General features: G+C 30.4%; 3 protein-coding genes across 3 annotated transcripts in view; 1 reads left to right on the plus strand and 2 right to left on the minus strand.

Annotated features, from left to right (window-relative positions):
- Positions 1-10,561, minus strand: part of LOTGIDRAFT_154286 (hypothetical protein) — a gene marked incomplete at both ends in the record, with an annotated part of 11,971 nt that extends 1,410 nt beyond the window's left edge. The window contains 19 exons of the mRNA XM_009061986.1: positions 422-494; positions 812-960; positions 1,284-1,484; positions 1,779-1,991; positions 2,335-2,538; positions 2,670-2,884; positions 3,170-3,275; positions 3,400-3,515; positions 3,767-3,787; positions 4,135-4,254; positions 4,374-4,488; positions 4,961-5,056; positions 5,522-5,639; positions 5,774-5,828; positions 7,566-7,735; positions 7,918-8,028; positions 8,350-8,534; positions 8,869-9,054; positions 10,514-10,561. Of these exons, the coding sequence (XP_009060234.1) occupies positions 422-494; positions 812-960; positions 1,284-1,484; positions 1,779-1,991; positions 2,335-2,538; positions 2,670-2,884; positions 3,170-3,275; positions 3,400-3,515; positions 3,767-3,787; positions 4,135-4,254; positions 4,374-4,488; positions 4,961-5,056; positions 5,522-5,639; positions 5,774-5,828; positions 7,566-7,735; positions 7,918-8,028; positions 8,350-8,534; positions 8,869-9,054; positions 10,514-10,561 (2,502 nt within the window). The remainder of the gene's footprint in view (positions 1-421; positions 495-811; positions 961-1,283; positions 1,485-1,778; positions 1,992-2,334; positions 2,539-2,669; positions 2,885-3,169; positions 3,276-3,399; positions 3,516-3,766; positions 3,788-4,134; positions 4,255-4,373; positions 4,489-4,960; positions 5,057-5,521; positions 5,640-5,773; positions 5,829-7,565; positions 7,736-7,917; positions 8,029-8,349; positions 8,535-8,868; positions 9,055-10,513) is intronic.
- A 2,702-nt stretch (positions 10,562-13,263) lies between these two features.
- On the plus strand, positions 13,264-19,572 carry LOTGIDRAFT_229092 (hypothetical protein; the record flags this gene model as incomplete). Its single annotated transcript, XM_009061987.1, has 13 exons — positions 13,264-13,388; positions 13,858-13,998; positions 14,167-14,239; positions 14,546-14,656; positions 14,973-15,086; positions 15,486-15,568; positions 15,793-15,878; positions 16,221-16,409; positions 16,700-16,817; positions 17,048-17,220; positions 17,426-17,476; positions 17,755-17,926; positions 18,150-19,572. The coding sequence occupies 13 exons, from the start codon at positions 13,264-13,266 to the stop codon at positions 18,232-18,234; spliced, it is 1,521 nt and encodes a 506-aa protein (XP_009060235.1). The 3' UTR covers positions 18,235-19,572.
- Positions 19,573-21,996: 2,424 nt separating this feature from the next.
- LOTGIDRAFT_92934 (hypothetical protein) lies at positions 21,997-25,175 on the minus strand (the record flags this gene model as incomplete). Its single annotated transcript, XM_009061988.1, has 4 exons — positions 21,997-22,219; positions 22,652-22,886; positions 23,105-23,244; positions 24,883-25,175. Coding segments are annotated over 4 exons (891 nt in total), but the record flags the coding sequence as incomplete, so codon positions are not given.
- Positions 25,176-25,998: the final 823 nt, after the last annotated feature.

Here is a 25,998-nt window from a genome sequence, read left to right on the forward strand (position 1 = left end):
CGGTAAAAATTTTTTTTTTTTTTTCCCCCCCCCCCCCCCCCCCCCCCCAACCCCCCTCCCTCCTTTCCTAGCACTGCCACTTTAAGAAATGAACCAATGGACTTAATGGACTAATTTCCTTTTACAGGAATATGTTAGCTATACAAGTCAATAAAAAATCAAATTAAGTTATCCATGTCAGTTTTTCGTAAATTAAAATTTATTAAAAGGAAGTGACAATAGTTTTAACTTCCATTGTACTTTAAACAAAGTAGTAGGATTAAAATGTTCAAAATGAAATTGATAGCTAAAAATGGAAGTCTACTTGCTGGTGAAGCAAACAACTATTATAGCTCTTTACAGGTATATTAGAGCATAGCACAGGCCTACAATTGATGTTGTCTACCACTACGGAAGAACAAAATAAAAATAGAATATCTACCTGTAAATAACTACTTCTGGTAAAATCAGGAATTCTGGTAGCATCAACATCACTTTGTAAAAATTTCACTAATCTACAAACAGAAATAGATGGAGATGAATTTTTCATTTTTTTTTAGAACGTATTTCAGATAAACTTAAGATTTAATGTATCAATTCTGTAGTATATATTGTTGTACTTGACATCTCATTTCTGATCAGTCAGCTCTCTTAATTTGCTTATACGTATACAAATTTCCATATGTAGCCCCCTTTCCAAGCCAGCTGTCACAGTGAAGTTTTATATCCAAATCAAATCAACAAAATTGGAGAAGCTCCCAAGAACGGACATTCAGATATGAGAATATAGTTCAGAGAATTGAAAAAAATATTTAGTCAGACATTTACTTACCTTTTTCCTAAGTTAGCTCTATTTAAATGGAATGGAATACATTGAGTACGTAATGTAGAATTCTCACATGTATTTTGAAAATAGTCTGCTAAACTAACATGCCATTTAGCTTTTTCACTAGCATTACTTAATAAAATCTTCTCTACGGCCTACAAAGTCAGGTACAAATATTTGAAATTGGTGGGGAAGATCTATTGACTTTTTTAAGGACATGAGTCATCTACATGGGGATACTTTTCTCTTCTTGTTTGGGCTCTGAGTAAAATTTTGCACAAAAAAATCACTAAGGAGCTTTTTTCCTCATCAGCCACTACAATCTATAACGCTGACCAGGGGAACCAGATTAACAAAATTAGGATATATCATATATGTTCTGTTTGGAGTGAACCCCAAATATTTAAGTTAGTGAGCAAGAGTCTAACTTGCCGAGTCAAATCAGCTCCTCAAAAAAAAATAAAGAATACAATTTTACCTTCCATATTGACTCGTGGGAAAATGTTAGTAGTTCATGAGGATATCCTACAGTTCTGATGTAAGGCTTTAAATGACGTCTGGCTTGTGCCCAATGTAATGGTGGTGCTTGTATAGTTTCATTTTTAACAATATCGCCCAATATTTTTAATATATCAACCAATGGTAGTCCATTATATGAAACACCTATCAGGCACAATGTCTGTAAAATTGAAAAAATACATATTGTATCAAATCAATTCAGAAAAAACGGTTACTGTAAAATCTAAAGTGATCAAAAGACCTTTGACCTAACAGACCCTAATTTTTATATTCACAATAATTCAAATATCGATCTCAAAATAAGCTAAGAGATTTTGTTTACTGGGTTTTGAGTTAAAAAAAAAGAAATACTTAGAAGACATTTATAGGATATTACTTGAATCTATGTATTGCAATAAAAATTAGTAAGTGTTTTACCATTTAAAAATGCTTGCAATACCTCCACAAAACTAACCTTTTTAATACAGCCAGTAACATCTTCTGTTAATAGCCTTGAGAAGATCACACTAAATAAACCATCTAATGTTTTAGGTAATTCTTCTATTTTCTTTGTTAGACTACCAAAATCACCATAAACACGTAGCTCTTCACACATTAATCTGACCCATTGTGGATTATCTGCCCCTGTGTTGTGTATCAACAGGTTTAACTGTTCATCATCTAGTTTCTGGAGAAATTAAATCATATACACCACTAAGTAATGAGTAGAAAGTTGACTCCAAACTGAATATAAAGGCAATGATCTATTTACCAGATGAATACTATCTTCGGCATTTTCACATAGGAAAAAAATTCAAATTTATTTGCACTCATTTGAAGATATTTTCATACAATACTATTTTGATTTACATATTACAAATATTTCAAATCGACAAAACCAAACAATTGAATTTATATAACAAATATTTCAAATGGACAAAACCAAACAATTGAATTTATACAACAAATACGGAATCATTGGTGTCAAAATTATTATTGAAGACATAAGAAATGTGAACACAGACACCCACCTTTTTATAGTTGCCAAGGTAATTGATAGCTAATTCTTTAAGATTTGATTCATTCATTGGTTGTAATGTATACCAATATGTAGGGTATTCGGCTAGACGTGACAGAGTTGGTTTATGTTGGTTAGAACTCACTATACATCTAATATTATTTGGTGTACTAGGAAATAACCAGAATAAATGTTCTCTGAGATCCATGCTAGTTAGCTGAAGAAGATTAAAAGATGATAAAAGGGATATAGTTGTCTAAATAGTCTCATTCTCAGAACTAACAGAGCTAAAGTTCCACACAAATACAACAACAAATATATTTCTGATAAACACTTTGAAAATAATACCTCATTCACTGCATCCAATATCAGAATCATTTTTCTTTTAGAATTCCTGACATTTCTAAAGGCTTCTTGTAAAAGTTCCTTTGGTTTTTTCTTATTTGTTTCTTCAGCGCTCTCTGCTTTAGAATTATTTTCACCATTTTCGTGGCAATCAGTAGTTTTGTCTTGACTGTTAGCTCCAGCATCATTCCTATCCTTTTCACTTTCTTGTGGTGTTTCTATTCAATACAAATCGAAAGTAATTTTGGTAAAATTATGGCAAGGTCATAATTGAAGATCTCTTATGATGAAAAACATTAAGAAGAATAATGTAACGTAGTGAAACTTAGGAACAGAGAAACCTGGGTCTTTAAAAGTGTAAATTAAGGGCTGTTTAAGCCTTTCTTAACAAAATTTGTGGTTCCAAAACAGTGAATTACATTCTAAATGCCCAAAATTATGACAAAAAAGCAATCATAAGAACACCTGTTGGAAAGTACAATAGTTAAAAAAGTGAAAGATACCTGATTGAGATGGCTGTAAAAAGTCTATCAATCTCTGCATCAAATTATCTTCTTGTCTACTTAAATTAGTACTACCACAAAAATGATAAAATATATCTGCATCTTCCTGAAATTAACAATGATTGTCTTCATTTACAGAGTGCATGCATGGATGCTATATGTTTGTTTGGTCTTGGCTGTAATGGTTTTCTGGGTCAAACACAATGTATAAATAAGAAAAAAAAACTTACATTCACAAGTATAGAAGTTACTTTAGCTAATAGTGATGTTTTACCCCAACCACTTTTACCTTCTACTATAAATAGTTTGTTATCATCTTCTTGTATATTCCATCCTTCTATATTTCCTATAATATTAGTAGAGACAAACTGTTACTTTCCAAGCAGTTAATATAAAAAATTACAATTTCAGTGCATTAGTATAAATTCATTACAAATTCATCTCAAACAGTTGTCAAATCAGATATCTGTTTATGGTATAGCAAGGGGTACTGGAACATCAAAAATCACAAATAAGTAACCAATTGGCATTGTATGTATTTATTAACTCCATTTCATTTTCCGATGACAGTTACTGAAGCTTACATTGGTAACTTACTTGCATTGGGGTCTGTTTTATCTAAAAAACAAGAAAATAATGATAGAATTATACAGTCTTTTAATGTAAATCTAAATGCAAATTGTTTTTATCAGAAGATAACAAACAAGAAAGATATTATCAAGATCAGATAGACACATTAAACTGAGTGTTTTCATAAAAACAAATTGTCGCACACTGCTGAAATTTTAACATGGATTTCTCTCTTGGATTACATACAAATTGATCAAGTTAGAGAAATGGGCATGTAGAAACCACATCGAAAAAAAAAAAAACTAAGATGGAGGTGGAGAGGGGGGTGTGGGGTGGTTTGAACCCTGTTGCAGGTTCATAAGAAGACAACACAAGATACAAAGCCATACTCTTACCTCTTAATTCAACATCATTGTTTTTATCTTTAGTAACATCAATCAAAGTTTGTATATCACATTCTCTACCTATCATAGATTCAGCTTTCTCTGATATAAAACTCCATTGTAGATCTTTCTCTAACAAAACAAAGACCATGAATATCAAATATACATATCTTAATTTCAATGATTATGAATGTCAATAATAGATTAAATTAAAAAATACACAACAAAAATATTCAAATGAATCAACATACCTATGTCTTCCATAGAGATGTTTTCTTGTTTTGGTGAAGGATATTTCTTGCTGATTGCTGTTTTGAAGAAATCTAGAACTTCACTTGCAAATGTTTGTAAACTAGTTACTGAAACCTACAATTTAAAATAGATGTAAAATAATTTTTGCAGCTAAAAGCCTACAAGATTGCAAAAATAATACTGCTGTATCTTGGGCAAGATATTGTCTATCTGACAGCTGTGTGAAATAAAGATCTATTATTAATATTATAGTGCTTTTAGAAGATGTTAAATTTGAAAAGCTGATTTCCTGTATGATAGTTACTACTACTTGATGAAGTCAAGTTGTCAAGGTCATAATTTATTTTATTTTAATCAACTCTTAAATAGTATTGAGAGTCTTAGATTGTCTTTCTGTTGATGAAATCACTGAAGCATGATGATTTGACATTTAATTTTCAACTCAAAATTTTGTCATTTTAAGGTGTAATTTCTTGAAAAAAAGTTCAATTCTAATGTAAAATTTTAAGTCCAAAAACACATTTGAAAATTTAAAATATGTATTTATATAATATTGATGAGATGACAATAGTAATTTTATTCTTACCATTTGTTTCCCCATGACATCCATTAAACCATTATACTTCACACTATAGTCAAATACTTGATGAGGAAAACATTCCCTAATTTTAGATTTTTGAAGCTGCAAAAAAAAAATAATCACACCATGAATAATGTTAATTACTATAAAGTGATCATAAAGGGATTGTGAAAGGTTTTTGAAATTTTTCATATGTATCATGAACCTTCAATTTGCAATATTCCAATTTTCAGTAAGACATATGTGGTTCTTGCAATTCCATTGAAACTTAGCTTTTCTGGCCTTACTATCAAAAGCTACTAATGACATATATAAGAACATTTACAACAGTGAAACCATACATAAAATGCCTAGTCTTAGTAGAATTGCAAGATCCACAAATGTCTGCCTAAAAATTGGAATGGAGCTAATTGATACTATCAGTGTCCCTGTTGCACTGGTTGCACATAAAAAAAACCACTTTACAATGATCTCAATAAGATTTACATGTACTTGATTCAAAATATAACAACACTGCAAAGTACAAACACTCAACACTATATGAAAGCACTCTATGTAAACATATACCCTTAATTGTTCTTGACTATAAGTGTCTGTATCTTTAAATTTGACTTGTTGATCTGTTGGTATGTCTTTAATAAAGTCTTTATTTCTTACAAAAAATACTGCATTATCATTACCTTTACTGAAATATACAATGATACAATAAGGGCTCTGACATATGGATCTGGATACAGGACATGTTATTTGCTTCACCAGCTGAGAGAATTTTTGAGCAAAATCACATCATGGCTGTTCTAAGTTTTGTAACTTACTTACTTACTGTAATTAACAAATGCAGCTATTAGGAATTTTATAAATTTATCAATATTGTCTGCATGGGAGAATGACAAAAAGTCTACATTGATAATAGCCTAAGGTCTAACAGACAGTTTTTATTTAGTCATCGGCCTACAAGGTTTACAATGATCATGTTTACTGGAGAAAAACCTCACTAATGCGATTATTGTAAGATGAATTTTATTACTTTAAGTGAACTTAAAAGCCACATACAAGTACATACACGAGAAAAACCTTTCAAATGTAATCTTTGTAAAAAATCATTTGCACATCGTTTTAATTTAATATATCACAGTCGAATCCACACTGGTGAGAAACCCTACAAATGTGATGTTTGTGAAAAAAGTTTTGCTAAAACAGATTCACTTTATGTTCACATGAGAATTCATACTGGAACGAAGCTTTATCAATGTTCTATTTGCGATAGGAAATTTTCTCAGAAAGCTACACTTAAAAGACATATGGCACTACACAACTGAGAAGAGCTTATCAAATATGATGTATCAAAAAGAAGGATAAATTGGGTTTTTCTATTTTCTCCCTACCAGTCACTTAAGAGATTTAATCAGAAATGGAGAATTTCTTAGATTATCATTGTACAATTCATGGGGGTAAATATGTCTTGATATATTATTTTTACAAGCTCCTGATATTCTGAGAGCTGATATACTATTTTTACAATCTCCTTATATTCTGAGAGCTTATATATCATTTTTACAATCTCCTAATATTCTGAGAGCTGATATATTATTTTTACAATCTCCTGATATTCTGAGAGCTTATATATCATTTTTATAATCTCCTGATATTCTGAGAGCTGATATATCATTTTTACAATCTCCTTATATTCTGAGAGCTGATATATTATTTTTACAATCTCCTGATATTCTGAGAGCTGATATATTATTTTTACAATCTCCTAATATTCTGAGAGCTTATATATCACTTTTACAATCTCCTGATATTCTGAGAGCTGATATATCATTTTTACAATCTCCTTATATTCTGAGAGCTGATATATTATTTTTACAATCTCTTGATATTCTATGAGCTAATATATTATTTTTACAATCTCCTGATATTCTGAGAGCTTATATATTATTTTTACAATCTCCTAATATTCTGAGAGCTGATATATTATTTTTACAATCTCCTGATATTCTGAGAGCTTATATATCATTTTTACAATCTCCTGATATGCTGAGAGCTGATATATTATTTTTACAATCTCCTGATATTCTGAGAGCTAATATATCATTTTTATAAGCTTCTGATATTCTGAGAGCTGATATATCATTTTTATAAGCTCCTAATATTCTGAGAGCTTATATATCATTTTTACAATCTCCTGATATTCTGAGAGCTGATATTTCATTTTTATAAGCTTCTGATATTCTGAGAGCTGATATATCATTTTTATAAGCTCCTAATATTCTGAGAGCTTATATATCATTTTTATAAGCTCCTAATATTCTGAGAGCTTATATATCATTTTTATAAGCTCCTAATATTCTGAGAGCTTATATATCATTTTTACAATCTCCTGATATTCTGAGAGCTGATATTTCATTTTTATAAGCTTCTGATATTCTGAGAGCTGATATATCATTTTTATAATCTCCTTATATTCTGAGAGCTGATATATTATTTTTACAATCTCCTAATATTCTGAGAGCTGATATATCATTTTTATAATCTCCTGATATTCTGAGAGCTGATATATCATTTTTATAAGCTCCTAGTATTCTGAGAGCTTATATATCATTTTTACAATCTCCTGATATTCTGAGAGCTGATATTTCATTTTTATAAGCTTCTGATATTCTGAGAGCTGATATTTCATTTTTATAAGCTTCTGATATTCTGAGAGCTAATATATCATTTTTATAAGCTTCTGATATTCTGAGAGCTGATATATCATTTTTATAAGCTCCTAATATTCTGATATATTATTTTTACAAGCCAAAAATATACACAATACAATTTCATCATGTTTGCACAATTAAATTGAATGTATTGCAATTTTAGTTTGTTCAAATAGTTTTTTAAAAAATTGACTTTTTTAATCATTGATTTTGAAGTTTTGTGTGAAGAAATTGAAGCTGTTTTGTTGTACTTATTACCGTAAAGCACCATGCATTATTTCCATGAATGTTATAGATGTATTATGTATCCAATTATACTTCTCTTTAACATCATCTGGTATATCTGTGTCACTTGGTATCCAGCCATATCTAAAAAATATATCAAGCAAACATATATTGGAATTCTTTGACAAAATGACTTTTATGCCTTAAGTTCTTTAGTTGGAAAATTAAAGCTAGACTAATTTATTTTCTTGTTAGTCTAAAGGACAGGAGAGTTTCTGATGATGATTTTCTTTTTTTCATCAGGAATGAAGGTTTTCCTGATTTCTGGAAATTTATGGTAAGAGGATCCATAAAACAATAAAAAGAATTGGTTTGGCTTAAGGAGTATTTAAAAACAATCTATCCTCTTGAGGTTTTCATATCTGAAATTTGCAGCTATAGATTAGTCAGTGACTCACTGCTTACCTGTCACAAGTCATATTCAAAAAGAAAGGTTCCCCTTCATTTGTTTCATGACAAAGATCTAGTTCTTCTAAACATATAGCTATGGTTTCACCAGTAGTGGTATCTTTAGGTACACCCCATCTTAAATCACAATCTATTAACTGAATTCTTCTGCTTTCACACCATTCCCGTAACTCTGGAAACACCTTTAATTTAGGTACAGTATTTCAGTAATAAATGGTAAATACTTTACTTAGAAGTGATGACAATATTATAATTATCAGCCTATTATTGCCTAAGTCTTTTGATATGACCAAAGAGATCTCGTGTTTCTATAAATCATTAGATGAAGGAGCTGAGTAGTGACACAGAATTCTTATCCTGTCGTAAATGAGAAATTTGAAAGTAGGGTGAGCAAACCAAAGCCAAAATCAGTTTTGGTTCCCCAACACATTTGTGCTACAGATGCTGATAACAAGCTCTGTCCGTTGGTTAATGTTAATATATGCATTAAGTCTAAAATAAAAGTTCAGTCTGTACCTGTTTCACCAATATTTCTCTTTCATTGTAAAAATCAGTAAATGTTGAAGATACAAATATTCGAACAGTTCTCCATCCTCCTGCTTTAACAGGTTTTAATTTCTTTTTTTCTTTCTTCTCATTTTTGGTATCATTGTAACATTGACTATCAATTACATTCCAACATTTACGTAATTTATCATATATCTGAAATCATACAATAAAGACTTCTAATAATAAGATACTTATTAGATTAGCCAGATATGCTCTTTTCAGCATGCAGTTATAAAAACAAAATACAAGTACTTAAATGGGCATTCAGCTTTTTTTGTAAAACATTTTCTTTATCAAAAACATTGTAAATTATATTTATATCTATGTATCTACTTGATCAAACTGAATTTGTTTAAAAAGGGTCTATTAAAAACTGTAAGTACTAATTGTTAATTAAGCAGTTTAATCTAGTTTCGGTGATTGGCTTTATAAATGAAATAAAAAGACTGGAGTTTTATGTCCTAATTTTCTGCACCTTGTGGGCTAATGAAGACGGGCGATGCCATGCAGGGTACAATGAGGGAAATTTTGCCAGGACTTTTTTCGATATTCAACTGTCGCAGTATCTTAAACATGCACAGCTTGTAGCACAGTTTGTAGCACAAGAGCCTCAGTTTATTGTACCATCCTTATGACTAGACGCTTTTTCAATGTCAGCTCCTCCTACCTGCATCACTGACAAGGCAAAACCGGGTTGAAAAGTCCAAAGGTATTATCTCGACCTATGCCTGGATTGAACCCTGGACCTTCTGGTTAGCGAGCCACTCATTATATTTAGTTGAAATCTTTAGAAAAGGTAGGAGACATATTTCTCTACAACCAGGTGTTTATTTTACTCAAATCCGTACATTAGTTTTCTAACAGCTTGCAAAAAGCATAGAATTTTGGCGTTAAAAAAATGAAGCACCAAGATTTATTGAAATTAAAGAAAAAGAACCACAACCTATCAAAATTACAACCCAACTACTTAACAGAAAATATACATATTACATCTTAAAATCAAATTCCAATGTAAATTTATGCGCACAAATTATTAAGGGAATTTTATTAGCAAAGTCCCTATCTCTAAATATATCTTTCAATGCATTCTTTAAGAAAGTGTCAATATTTACATTTGAATAGACTCATAATCATAAGATTGTATCAAAAACATTGTCATGAGACAAAAATTACTGTATCGTACTTAAGTATCAATCAAACTTTGAAAATGCAGTTTGGTATGATAACATAATGTAAAACATTGAAATAATCTTATATATATTTAGATGTTGTAATCTTGATAATTAGTCTATGTAGGTCAATTCAATATACATAAGTGGGCTGTTGGTATTTCTTAATATTCGTACAAATATAAACGACTGATTCATAATTCAATGGCCTTGACACAATATGAAACTACATTACAGTTTAAAATATACATGTTATTTTCATATGATAATGTATCTATTAAAGATTTGCAATAAATATATTTATAAACATATATATTGTACATTAATTTTTGATTATAGAAAAATACTTGTACTTCTATTAAATAAACCATTATATGTACAAAAATCTAACCATTAATATTAGCCAAAAATGAAAATGCATTAAATGTAATTCTAAGATGTACCTCCAGTTTTGTGAAGAATTCATCATCTGTATTTTGACCAGAAGACATTTTACATGTTATTTTTAAGCTTCTTATGTTAAAATTAGTCAACAAACTTCTGTATCAAAAGATATTAAGAAACCCTCAGGCAGTTTACACCTTTAATAGTAATTCACTGAACATTATTTAATTATGTGCTCAATAGACCATATATACTAACAGAAATACAGTAATAAAGTAAGAAATTTCAATACTGGACATTGAAATACTTTTTATAAGTCCTCATCTTTATTGGGCATGTTAACTGGCTTTATCTGCCTATCATGAATTAATTTCATATTACACTAGTCTTAGAAATGTGCACTAATTTATTTTTCATTCACAAAGGGCTTTGGTGTGCTGTTTAAACAGTTTTGAATGATAAAAGTATCAAAAGAATATTTTTTAAGCCATTTGAGGATGAAAACTTAAAAAGGAAAATCGGCTGCTAAGTGTTAAATAGTAGAAATAATTGCCACTGAAAAAATTTTTTTCCAGTGGGGTTAAAAACTGGTTGCTCCACCAAAAGAAATTTTAGCTCAACTTACTTCATTGTCCTGTGCATCAAATTGATTTTTCTTATTTTTTAGCTCTTCTTTAAATATTCTATACATACTGCTGCGTCTTCTGGACACTGTTGGTGATTCATATCCTACCTCCTGAAATCATCATAAGCTTACGGTTAATATATTCATTATCGAACACAATTTCATAAACAGAAAAAAGTACACACTAATAGAATTGAAAGTTAAGATATACGAAACAGATGGATCTAAAAACCATCTATAAGCATCTGTATGGTTCAGAGGTAAAAAAAAAGTGGATATTAAACAGTCAGAAGGAGGATAAAAATCCTAACTTGTATCTCATGCAAAATGAAAATTATCTTAAAGAGGATAGTCCTTAAGGCCCTTGCAGAAAACATTAATATGAATGCTCTGACATGATATACAGGATTTATGAATAAATAAACAAATTAAAAGCTTAAATGTACCATAAAATCTTAAGAATTACCATATAGATTATGAAACTAAAATCCTGAAGATAAATTACCAAATAATGGTGAAGTGTTGAGAGTAGTAAATGGTAAATTTTAAGTGATTATCATTGGTTAAAGGAGCATAAACCAGAATTTACACTTTCTAATGAATATATCTAATTTTCAAGCAAAAATCATGTTTTACTCAACTGTAAGATAAATGTTTTAATTTTAATCATTTAAAAATTTTATGATTTATGATGGCAATATTGAAAAAACTAAATATTTTTGCACCCCACAAGTTGCCAAATTGGGAAAAAGAACCTTTTTGAACATTTGATATTCAAGAAAATCAAATCTAAGTTTACCGCTTTCAACACTGTGTGGGTGCACCACAAGAATAAGTAGCTGGTGAAGCAGAAGTTAACATGATCAGTATATGATATTTTATGTTTTCATATTTCATTTTAAGGGCGAATAACAATTAATATGAAGTCAACCTGGTGCAAAGGTGAGTTTCAGTTTCCTTGATCTTATAATAGATCTTCAGTAAATTTGCATAACAGATTAATGACAATGCTACTTTAAGAAATATTAATTTAAATTATTTCCTTCCAAGTGACGTGTAGAGTATCATTATTAGCTGGTGTGAAATAGGATCATAGTTCTTAACTCTTTCCTTGTCATTGAATATCAGCCACATTCAATTTGATAATTCAACAAATTGATAACCTTACATCATAAAATCAGTAAGCTTATATGCTTTAGAAGACAAGTAAATTTCTGAAATTTCATCATCATAAAACGTATAATGACATCCCTAAGTATAGGCACTGTTAGCTAGAAGGTTTTTCTAGACACATAACCATACTTCAATAAAGTTTTACATTTAACATTTTAACCAACCAACCAATCAATCAATTTGTAGGCTAGGCATGAACATTTTATCCAATTCCACTACATGGAATAAATTTCTTTTCATATAGAATTTCAAATTAAGCTTTTATTAACTATTTTATAGGTTTTTTACATTTTTTTGTTTAGTTAATCATTTAAGTTTTATTGTTCTGAAATGTAGGCTACAATATTGTAGGCCTACTTAAACTAAAAGCACTGGCTGGCTACCTGACCTAGGCCTTAACTTCTTAAATACATCTCCTATTAAAACTTTATCTTTATCTGATTACAATATACATATTTTAACTTAAATCCTAAATACATCATTTCCTTGTTCACTCATTCTTTATTTCATTTTAATACATACCAATGAAGGAGCAAGGCAAAATTAAAAAATTAAGTCTGGAAAAGGAAGAGTTACTAGACAAGCCTGAACACGTGTGTTTGTTTACATCACGTGATTTATTCAAAATGGCTGCACCCATGTGTTGATAAAAGCATGTTTATGTGATTTTGTAATAAATTTTAGTAATAAATATATTATACAAGCTACTGGGAATGATGAACGTTGTTCCGTGGATTAACAGGTTAATAAAGCTTATATTATATAATCGAAATAGTCCTATCGGGTTATGATATGTATATAAGTGGTAAATAGTAGTGGAGTGCAGAAATAGAGACCAGAGTCGGCCAAGATTAAGAAAGGAAATTTGAAATGTAGCCTAATGTATTGGAGGGGGACAGTGACTATAGTGTAAATAGAAGACAAAAAAGGCCAGTGACACACAATAATATTGAAAACTTTGTTATGAATTTTGAGTAAATTGTGAATTTTCGTAAAATGTATAAATGAAAGATGATCTTTACATTTGTTTTTTTATATAGAGAAGAATTTATAAAAGTATATGAAGAACTATTTCATACCAATAATATCTATGATATACAACATGCTATAGATAGAATACAAGCTTGGAAAAATAGGTAAGTTGTGACTCCAATAGCATAGCTAGGTCTACGTTAGTTTTGAAGTTTGTCTAAAATAAGTAATAGTTGGATCATAACCACTTACTTAGAACTCAATGCTAGCTGTCAGTCAAAATGTCATTTGATTTAGAAATTCTACATAATCAAGTAGCCACTTAAAAGAAAAAGTGGACTTATAGGTTCTGATAAATGATAAAAATAGAAATGACCATAAACAGTTTCTTTTCTCATTCAATATTTGACAAAATGTACCGTCAGTCATGCTTTTCTTCAATCCAAGCTTATATTTAAAAAGAAAATTGACAGTATATTTATCCTGTAACAGGGTATACTTTGATGGAATAATCATGGTATAGCTATTCAAGAGAATAGTGGTTGAATTCAAATGCTTTTGATAGTATATTGCCATTGATATACCATGTCAGTTTTATAGAATTTGTCTTATTCTTGTGGATGTTAATTTTAGAAGTAATAGACTACCTGTAGCTATAGAGGCTTCAAGAGAACTAACAATAGCTTTGTTGCTATATAAGGTTAACCAAGCTTCAAATACAGTCTTTGAGAAACAAGAAGAAATATGTCGAGAGCTAAGTTTAGCTATTGTAAGGTATGTGTACATGAGTTCATGTATTTATCTTCTGTTTTAAACATCATTAGGGCTTTCACTAATTTAGGTCAAAATGAGCTAAAAAGATATCCTTGGTCGAACTCCAACAATGTAAAAAGTCAAATTTTGAGAGAAGATCACTTACTCTGTATCTCCATTGACTTGTAGGTTCGTCAATCATATAACTGAAGGTGGACAAACAAGAGAATTTGCTCGTCCAATAATTGTCATTGCAAAAGAGGTAAGATTCATCAAATAATCATAAAGTTTTTGTAAATTATATGAAAAAAATATCTACAAAGTTTTATTAGAATTACATAAAATTATGAGCAGAAATGACAACTTAGTGAAGTGAAGAACGTCATAAGCTTCAAAGATACTTGGACAAACATTTTGGAAACAGTGTCTCCCAGCTTACCAAAACCTATTACAGCTGAGTTGACTGTTATAACTTAAAGTAGATAATGATTCATTTTCATTCTTGTATTTTGCTTTTGGAAAAGGATCTTTTAAAATAAAGCTTATGATATTGATGTTTCTGTTGTAGTATGGTATTCCAGAATGGATTGTCCATTTACGTCATGAAATAACACACAGTTCAATACCAGCATTTGATGTGTTATTACGAGGTGTCAATACAGCTTTACAGTGGTTACAGGTATGATATTTATGTTGGGTTGAACGGCATGGCATTTTTTGACAGCCTTGCTTCAATTATATTGTCTTTGATCATATCATACAAACCCAAAAAGTGACTGATTTGTACGTATATGTACTAATTTCAAACAAGCCTTCTGCAGTTTTTCAGTTGAATTGACCATTTTGCTAGCTTGAAAAGAAATATATTTGAAATCAAGGAGCTTTTCAAACCTCTTTAGTGGAAATCAAAGTTCAGTAGTGAATCCTTTGCACATCTGTCATCGAACTATTATTCAGATGACTAAAACTTTAACTCTAATAATGTTGTTTTTCAGGAAAGATTTTGGGATGTACAGATTCAAACATCACCATCTAAAGCTCAAATTATCTCAAAGAAAAAGTTTGATATAAAAGAGATACTTCAGTCTTATATTAAACAACGTTTAAAGGTAAAAATCATCTTAACAAAACCAATTTTTATAATCACATAAATTGGTTTGAAGTAAAGGGTTGATCTTATTCATTTTAATATAATCATACTATTCTGAAGTTGAAATCAGAAAAAAACGGTGGTCCAGGGATGTCATCTTAGTTAGTTGGCATCAGCTTTGTGTGTTCAAATAAGTGATATGTCCTTATAATTGAAATTGCAAGTGTTGATAATCTGGGAAAGATCATTTGACCAAAGATTAGCTGATTTTTTAAGGAACCTCACAAAGGGTTATCATCCTTGGAATTTTAAAGAAAAAATGCTTCACACTCACATAAGTGTAATTTAGCTTTTGATTGTTTGAAAATCAGTTAAATGGATAGATACTTAATTTTCACATTAATATTAAATTTTTCAGGCTGTTGAAGCTGGTTATGGAATTCATGGTTCACAAAGTCTATCTAAAAATACTATAGTAGCATTTTCTCAAAGTGCATACAAGTGAGTTTAAGTTAGATATCTGAATAAAATGTATAAAATGACGTCATATAATCTGAAAGGAATGCCTTTAGCTTTGCTTCTATTATGTACTATAGTATGTTAAAAAACATAACTAAATGACATGAGCTCCCCTTATTCTGTCAGTTCAAATTTTGGAAATAAAATCCATCACAGGTGGAATACTATTATGTAATGTTACAGTTGATTGTATGTTGGTATTTCAGAAAAGAGTTATTATGTTGCTTATGTGATGTTGGTGGTTTAATACCTACAGATAAACAATTACAGATATTTGATATTAAATCTCAAGGTGATTAAAATACATGTATATAAATTGTTAAGTCTCCTTTTTTTAATGATCGATTGGTGCAGAACCTGTGTTAACATGCCATCCATTGCTCATTGAAAGGAATTCATATGAGATTTTCTACCCTTTATCAGAAAAACTTAAGGCTTCTATGTCAGCCATTTAGAATTTCTGTCAGATGTGTTTCATTTAATACAGAAGAACTTGACCATGACTATGATTAGTCTTTCTGAATTGCAGGAACCACAAACAGTGTTTGTTCAATTATGAAAAGCCTTCTTTAAACTCTCTTTTTGCAGTCTGAAGAAACATGTTCTTCACTGAAATTTGAATTATTTATTTCAGATTTAGTCCATACTACAGATCTGTCATTACCTAGTATACTAGTACTATTTTGGACACCAGTATTAAAACTGATAAAAACACTAGGCTATGGAGTTGATTTGATATGTGATTTGATTAGGAATATTAAAAATTCAAATATATTACAAACAAGACTAATCTGTGGATGGATTTATCAGTTAACTTTTAAAAGTAAGTTCTTTTAGTTGAATTTGTTCATAGAATTTGTTAACAAATGATCAGCCTATTGAAGTCTTTTTTGTTACTTTGTAACTCATTGTATTTAGCATTCATCCTATTCATAGATTGGTTGAGAACTTCCTGTTAAGGCAGGTGCGAAAGAATTCTGGTTATTGAACATTTTCAGGAATATTCCATAAAGATTATGAAATAGTTGGAAGTTATGTATATATTTCCATTTTGTTCCATACGAATTATTAACAATGAATTGCTCAATTTTTATTTTCAATTTATAATTTTAGTTGAAAATTGTACTAAGAAGAGTATACATATGTGTTTATTACCTACAGAGACATCTTGTATGGTACTGGGCCGAATAATGCACAAACCAACAGTATACACACCACTCCTTGTACATCAGTAAGTTTTAACCTTATATTATGTGAGTAAACCAATACCTTAAATCAAGTAAGAATGTAACAATATTTTAAATAGCAGTTTAGGACTTAATGCCTAAATTCCCTTTTTGCACAATAGAATGAGAATAAAACTGGGTTTAATTTAATGGATTGATGAGAACTCTAAGTTTAGAGGAGATGATGTTTCGTTGGAGTTCATTTATTGAAAAGCTATCTTTTTATGTCTTATAGTTTTAACCAACAGCATCCATTGAATATAAATGTAGAAAAGAAGCTCCTAGATGTACTACAAATGTATCATTCAATTGATGATGATGATGATGTTACTGATGATTTGATGGACTGTGGAAGTATAGTTGCTTCTGATGATGACACTTTGCTAAAGGATGTACATCATATTCAAGGTATTTGTATAGGTATCTCAAGATATTTTAAAGATATCTTCTACATTATATAATAAACTGTATTATTGGCTGGAAATATGTTTTGTATTTTATTAAAAGCTCAAATTTTAAAAATCATGTTTGTGTTTGCAAAAACCTACAATGCCTTCAGCATTTTGATTTTTTTTAAATATTGTTGGCATTTATACTTTTTTCTATCTCCCAGATATTGTAACCAGTCAAACTAAACACACTGGATATTGGAAGCTTCATAACAGTGAGTAATGCTTGTTTAAGATTAGACAAATTTCATGATTCATTGCTATCAACAGGGTGGAATATTCTAAAACGAGAAAGAATTCTGATCTCAATTTCCTACATGTCTTAAATTCCAGATAAAATGGTCTAAATTTATCATCTCAGTTTTATATGTCAGTTTTCAAATTTGAAACTTGTCTACAATTTAATAAAAATCATACTAGCATTATTGAAGTACCTGTATCAGTGACATCTGTACCTAATTGACAAGAACTAATCTTCTACTGTATGTTACAGGTGATATTGATTGGTCATCAGTACCATTAGGATGTCTACCTGGTCAACTATTAGACTGTGATGATTTAGAGATAACTGTAGACACTCATGGTACCATCAATTCTCAGCTTCCCAGCTACCAGCCTGAACAAACTACATCATCAGATCATACAGGTTCATCAGAGTTTACAAGGTAAATATAACCAGAGACTCTTCCTTTTACAATCAGATCATCACCAGATCATACTATTGCAAATCATAATCATACAGATTCACATGACCAAATTATTTCAGCAACTACCTTTAAGTTGATAACAGCAGTTGACAGGATGTTCAAGATATACGGAATAAGAGGCCAGCCATAATATTATAAGTACCATATGAAGTGATTTATTAAGTAACCTTCCTTATTTCAGACTCAAACAGAACAGGACAGAAAAAAGATTTACAGCAGAACAAGAAAATTATATGAAAAATAAAATAAACAGTTTTATAACTTGAATTTTAAGTTATGTTTCTCTTTTGAGTGGGATTATGCATGAAGCTGATGTATAAATATATGGCTGAAAAACTGGATTCTATGTAAAATGTTTTTGCCCCCCTGTAGCTTCAGGCCTGTCTGTTTTCCACAGTGCAGTTGAAAGGACAGTCAGCTGTGCTAAGGAATCTACAGTCTGTAGCAAATAAAGACCTCAAATTTTCTCAATACTTTTTTATGTCAGCCTGTAGCACTCATTAGGTAAATATGAAGGGACTTTGAAACACCTAACATCTATGTGGTAATTTCCAAATGTAATGATATTTTTATTCAATAATGTCCATTGATTAAAACACACAACGTAGTGAATTAACAAGCTAACTATAGTAAATCAAACAATATGTTTGTGCATAAGATATGTGTTAATAGCAAAACAATATATTACAAAAGCCATCATCATTACAGCAAGTTTCTTTCTTTATGACAAATTTCATAAGGGTTTGCATAATGTTAAACATTAAGATCTTTCAATTAGATATTCTGAATAAAAGACTCATATACTTAAAAGAAAATCCAATGTTGTACTATTCTACCATGAAATTTGTCATATACGTAAGAGAACTTTGTATGAAGATGTGAAAATTAAAGCATACATAGTATGTGACATTATTTATAGCAAAATATAAATCTATATATATATATATATTTCAGGTCAGGTCCCATATTCCAAACAATCTTCAGTCAATTTTTTTGTTGGATTAAGTGCAGTAAATGAATTATACTTTCTGTTCAAATTTCCATCATAAGATTATTTAAGGCAAAATAGCCTGGGCATTTCCGACTTAGTAGCATAAATATTATTTAATTTACCTATTTCAATGAAACATTAAAGCTGTTCAAACAATTATTAGTCCAACTTTGAGTAATAGTTGTAGATGGATTCCATAGTGAAAATGTCATGAACTTACTTATCACAGAAACACCCCGTAATGGCATCGAAGTAAATTTCATCAAATCAAATTTATCTCAAAATTGTATCATATCTTTTTGTAACAAATTTTCCTGTCTGTAATTTTTAGATTGATGCTACATTATATTTAAATTACCTTACTTATGATACCGAGGAAATATTTCAACAATTTTTACATGTTATAAGGAAGGCTTTTTAAGTTCAACATTCAATTTTCAATAATTTCCCTATTTCTTTCCATGCCATTGATGCAATAAACATTTTACTGTTTAACTTTGGCTTTCTGACATATTTCAAATTGCACATTTTTAAAAACAAACACAATATCAAATTAAACATGATACAGAAAAATATTCGCTGTGTGCAACTTGGAAACTGTTTTGTTATTTCCTTTAAAAGCCTTTATTGTAACCAAAGTGAAGAACAAGTTTAACTTTAACTAAGATTGCTATGACTTGATTTTCGTCACCAAAACCAAAATTATCAAACAAAAAAACACAAATACAGATCTCTACAGAATTATGGTACATTAATGTACAATAAATTTATTGAATAAGAAAAAGATGTCAAATAGTATCGAAAAATTGAGATCATAAGTTTGATTAGAAAACAATTCAAGCCATTTAATATTTGGCAAGTAAAACAATTAATAAAAATTATTGGATACATTGCCTACAAATAACATCTATATTAACATTACATCATACAATGGCCTCAAAAAAAGAGGTACTTAAAAATTTCACCCTACTGATGACAAAGACATCTGCCTCACTTCTCCACCTCTTGATGGTAGCAGAACATGTTTACAATTCATTAGCATTCAATGAATTTTGAAAGTGAAACATCATATGCAAATCCTGTGAAGGGTTTATGAACTAGATGCATTCAAGCTAACAAATCATAGTTAAATACCATACTCTTGTAGTAATCCTGTTTTACTTTATGACTAAGTCACTATGATTCAGCTTAAGCTGTTAATGATGATGACAAAGGCCACTAATCAACAACCACTAGTTTTACTTACTAATAATATAAGTACACAATGTTTTAGGATCTTTCTCATGCGGGTGTTCATTCATTACAGCTTTTACCTTAGACTTTGGAAACAAATTACACAGATGGGAAAATGTATTGTACCTTGGATCTGTGGGAAGTATTTCAGCATCAGCTGAGTAAGATAGGGAAGGTACATAAGGTGGTGATGTTGGTAGAAACACTGGTTGTTGATAAGAAGGTACTGGTCCTGGTTGTGTAGGTGACCAGATATTAGAGGGATCTGGTGATTGGTAGTTTGTAGAGTTGTAATAGCCAGATGTTAGATAGGGACTGGGTGGTTGAGTTGGTGGTGACATTATTCCACTGTTCTGTCTCATCACCTGACTACCAACATTTCTATTGTTCACTCCTCTATGATGTAAACTCTGCTGCATCATTGCTTGTTCTTGATCATGAATTGCTTGTAACTGTGTATCTGAATAGCTATTTAGCCTCATCAATGGGCTTGGGTGTTGGATTTGTTCAGGACCGCTACCTCTATTATTGACCATTCCAGAATGATTTGGTGGATAACGATACATTGGATTCATGTAACCAACTGTATTGTGGTAGCCCTGATTTAAACCACTCGGTATATAACCATAAGGATTCCTTTCTACAAAAGGGTAAGATGGTAAATGCCCATCGTAAGGGTCTGGCATAGCATTTTGTCTCATGTACGTGGGTGGTCCTGAATAATATGTTCCACTTTCAAGGTGTGAAGGATAGGAAGATGAACTATGTACCGAATAATTACTGGACATATGATGACCAGTTCCATAGGGTAACTTAGTAAATTGTGATTGATGGTCCAGTGATGGTTCATGTGATTGAGAATGAGTTCTCATTTGAGTCCATGAGGTTTGTGGTACTGAACTGTGAGTTGACACATTTGAAGATGATTGACTTCTTTCATTGACAAAAAAGCTTTCATTACTGGTAGCTTCATCTGAAAGTTTTTTGACAAGTTGAATAACACCTCTATGATTGTCTGATTCTGTGGCATCTGAAGTCTGCGTTGAAAATTTGGGAGGAGGCAAGGTGGACCCAAATGGTGGTAATACAGTTATTTGTGGTTCTATGTGCTCTATATTTCCACTACAACTTTGAACAGAAACTTTTTGGATGTCAAAAGCTGGCACTGGACTTGCCTCCCTTGATTTAATCTGTTCTGACAATTTTCTCCTTTGTTCATCTAAAATGGCATTTATATCAGCTTTTTCTATGCCTTTATCTTTAGAAATTTTAGAGTCTTTAGAGTCATCAACAGATTCAGACTTATGGTATTCTCTATGAGTTTTCATTTCCAATGACAAGCTTTCCTCAGGAAAGAGAGACTTGGTTCTTTTTAGTAATTGTTTGCTTCTTTCCTTATCTTTTTTCTTTTTCTCTGAAATAGAAAAAGAAATCATCAATTGAAAGAGCAGAAATTCGTAAATGATTAAGTTAAAACATAGCTTTATTATTACATCGGTAAATCAAATTTACTCAATTTCATGCAAAATCGATTTTAGTAGAGGCACTTAAAGCAAAGTGATTTGAGTCTTAAATATATGTAAATAGTCCTCAGAAGTACTAGAAATCGTAGATAATTCTGGACACACATGGATTTGAAGGCTCAAATTTCAACGGTGAGCTGTGAACACTATAACTGATAGCCTTAGCTAAAAAAATTTCCTGTATATGAGACTAAGGTATGATTGGTCCAAAAGATGGCATCTGTCCCTTTGGAAATCAAAGGTACAGAGGCATTTTAATTCTCACCTTCTAATTTGATAGCTCTATCTTTAATCTTCTGATAGCTCTGTTCTGATAATATATCTGTAACAGAACGTTGTGGTCGGTTTCCCCTTTCAGGATGGGCAAACCTGCATTTATTACCATAAGTACATTTTTTACCATATGGACAGGGTTGTAATGGTTCAGAAACAACAGGTTTAATTCTTAAGAAATTATCCAGCGTTGGTCCATGTTTTCCTAATGGATCCTCTGGTGGCATAAATCTGTAAAAATATTAAATTAAATAATAGCTAGTTCAGGATAAAAGGAATTTTACGAAGTATTAATAACGCATATAGTCAGCGGCAAGACATCTATGTGCATCCAATGTCATGAACAAGACCAATCTGTTTTGACATTAATTTGCTAAAAATTTGACATATTTATACCAAAACAACTTAGTGTTTTTTAATACCTCAAACAAAAGTTGAATTTATTATGTTTTAAACGATACATAGACATCTTTACCTAACTCTACCTACATAATTATATGCAACTCTGTTTAAATTTATTATGTTTTGAGCAATACATAATTATCTTTACACAACTTTACCTACATATAAGAACTATAACAACTCTATTTGAAAGTAATCCACCAAGTTATATATGATAAATTTAAAGAATTATGCTACAATTTACTCATAACAAGCACTTACTTGTCTTCAGCAAATAAATAAGGTAAGAGTTGTTCTTCTGCCACTTTTTTATACTGAGTCTTTTCATTATGGAGATCTCTATAATTATCATTTGATACCACAATGCCATTTTTATCATGAGCTAAATCTAATATAAATCTGTCATCATAACAAACAACTCTTTTACCACCTATCCTTCGCGATGGCGTAAACACAAGTACTTTTTCTTTTTCTAGCTGTCTCATGATTTCTTGATCTAAAGTAACAAAATGAAAATATTATATTTCTTATTAACATCTATTAACATTGCCATAACTTTGGTAATAACTGCATGCAAGAAGACCAGAGAATGATAATTTAAATTATTAAGTTATTGTTAGGAGAAGCAGGCGTCAGATTTTAACATAATTATTAAGTTTATGGATAGGTGAAAGGATTCTATACTTAAAAAAAACATTCATTAAAAACACATACCTTTTATTTGAGCACCTGGTCTTGAAGTTTCTTTCCGCCATTGTGGTACAAAAACTGTTATCTTTTTATGTCCTCTCTGTCTAAAATAATCTACAGCTAACTTTATACCGCGACATGAAAATACTTCCTTATAACCATGACTATAAAATATAAATATTTCATTATAAACAGGAAAATATTCATTGTGTCACCCAATATTGTACTATTAAAGGGAATGTTGACAGGCTTTATATCTCTTTATTTGAATTTCCAGAGACTTCTAATTCCAAAGTTTCAATGCCCATTTTTTTTCAAATTTTGAAATTTCAATCGATCTTTAATTAACAATTTCATGACCATTTAGTACTCAACCGATAAAACTGGTAATAACTGTATGTGAGAATATTAATGACAAACAAGGCATGAAAATTATGAAAATGCAGTACAGATCAAATTCATTTGCTGTTAAAGCAAACATTTAGACAATGGTACCGGTATTCATCTTTTCTTTTCTTTTCTTTTCTTTGCAACTAAGCTAATATTCTATATGTATACAATGTAGATCACAAATTACAAAAACCTTCTCCCAACCGATTTAAATTTGAATGTGATAATTTTCAGTAAAAGACCATTATTTAACTAGAAAGCTTATCTATAGTGACACATATTATTTAATTCACATTAAAGCAAATTTAAATATAATTTCATCTCTTATCTCTTTCATTTGTGTGTTTATATTACTGACTGAAAATTTCAACAAATTTAGAATTGTAATATGCTTAATCATGGATGTTTTCATTCCTTATTGTTCGTCTTTGTTCATTTCTTTTTGCGTCTTATGACTACTAAGAATATTAATAATATTTACCAACTAAAGTTAACCTATTTTTTTTTTTAACTACTTTCCTGTTTGATTGAATGATATAGTAGTTATAGTACATGTACTAACATACCAGGATCTAAATATATCAATTTCTTAGAAAAATACTGTTAATTCGTAGTAATTGCTGATGTATTAAACAAGGAAAATTGACAATTCAGTATAGTTCGACCTATTTTCAGTGTTTACTTAAGTCGATATAGTTTCCTATATATACACCTAGACAGAAATTAAACAGAAATGAAATGAACACTTCAATTTATAACATGATCCTCTATGGTAATTTTTCTATATTAGTATATAAATGAGTTGCATTAAAATGAACAGACTATAGAAATACAGAATCCATTCTATGAAGTTACTCTATTTCACTGCCTAGTAACAATGACATCTGCTGAAACCATCAAATTTCTACCCTCTCCAGCGCTGGCTTTTTGTGACACAGTGTTTATCAGGATAGGTCAAAAGGTTGAGGAATGTTCAAAGGGGCTGAAGTTCTCCGATCCTAACTCAAGTGGTTATATTAAAAATAAAAGCTAAGTTTGTTCTTATTTTAATTAGACTGCATTACCATGCTGATTCAAACTTTAAAATGAAATTTTCTGTGTGCTTGTAGGCTTTAAAGTTTGAATTGAATGTACTCATCTTAAGCTAGATCAACTTGTTAATAAGGAAAGATGAATATCTATAAAGGCGAATTTCTTCTTCCTTATCTATTTTGAATGTAAAATTAGGTAGCAAATACACAAGAAATTGAGCATGAAATCTCTATCATCATTTATTACACTGTATAACTGCGGAGACAAGATTATGGTAATAGAAATTTTATACCATCAAAAGGCTGGGTTCAATCGAAATTGCATTTCCTCCACAATTTATTGCATTAAAAGATTTTTCTCCATTAACTATTATATCTTACCTCATAGCGACATTACTACCATCTATTACAATAGGTTTTAAATTACTAGAATCATCAGCATTCTCTGGTAATATCACGTTATCGTTATTATCACAAATGTCCTCCACAAATGGTGCTAAGTTTATAGTAGAATCAGATGATGTGGCACCTTCCTTAATTAGTTCTGATAACAGAGTATTAGGATCAACACTGCCAGCAGTTGTACCCAATTTTTTAAGAACTGCTACAATCTGATCCTCAGAAAAACCAAGTCTTAATGCTTTCTCTACATGATTAGAATGATCAGGATCTGATAAAATTCTGTCTGTTTCATCTTCAGGACTGCTGTAGTAAGAGTGATCTCCCTCTTTTCTCAAATCTAATGGAAGTTGTAAGTGACTTGGTGTTTCTACATGACAAAAGTCTATTTCAAGATCATCACCACAGGAGCTTTTGTTAACTTCTTCACTCTGAGAACCAAAGAGTGAAGAGTCATCCACTTCCTGTAACTCATCCAAATTCTCAGGAATTCGTCCACCTCGAGCACTTAAACCACTTTTTTTCACATTGTCATTTAAGTTCAAGTTTTGAATTTCTGTATTCAAGAAAGGTTTCTGGTTGTCCCACATGAGAGATTTTTCTGACATGGATTGATTTGGGAGTAAGCTTTTAATATAGTTACACGCTTCTATAACACTATCCCTGTTTCCTTGAATACAAATCTGGTTTTGATCATTTAAGCTTGTATCAAAATATATCTGAAACACTTCTTCAATTTTATTATAATCATTTAATACCATTTTGAAATCTCCTTCTTGCAGCAATAATCTCTTCTTTATGAAATCTTCACTTTCACCCAAAACTGCTTGCAAATATTTCTGTAATGAGAAATTAGTTTAAATAAGAAGCTATATCATATTTTATATTGGACTGCAGTTAAATTTAAATACACTTACAAAAAAACACTTCTTTTCTTAAAAAAAATTACCTTTAAAGGTGTGAGAAACTAAAATAGATCTAATGTCAAATGGGTGATACAAATCATGTAAGATATACATTTAGAAATATAGGATCTTATCATTCAATGCGTGTCTATTGTGTGATGTATTTTTTTGTTTATATCTGTCCTTTGGAAGA

Source organism: Lottia gigantea (genome assembly GCF_000327385.1).
Source record: "Lottia gigantea unplaced genomic scaffold LOTGIsca_5, whole genome shotgun sequence".
NCBI classification, from domain to species: Eukaryota; Metazoa; Mollusca; class Gastropoda; family Lottiidae; genus Lottia; species Lottia gigantea.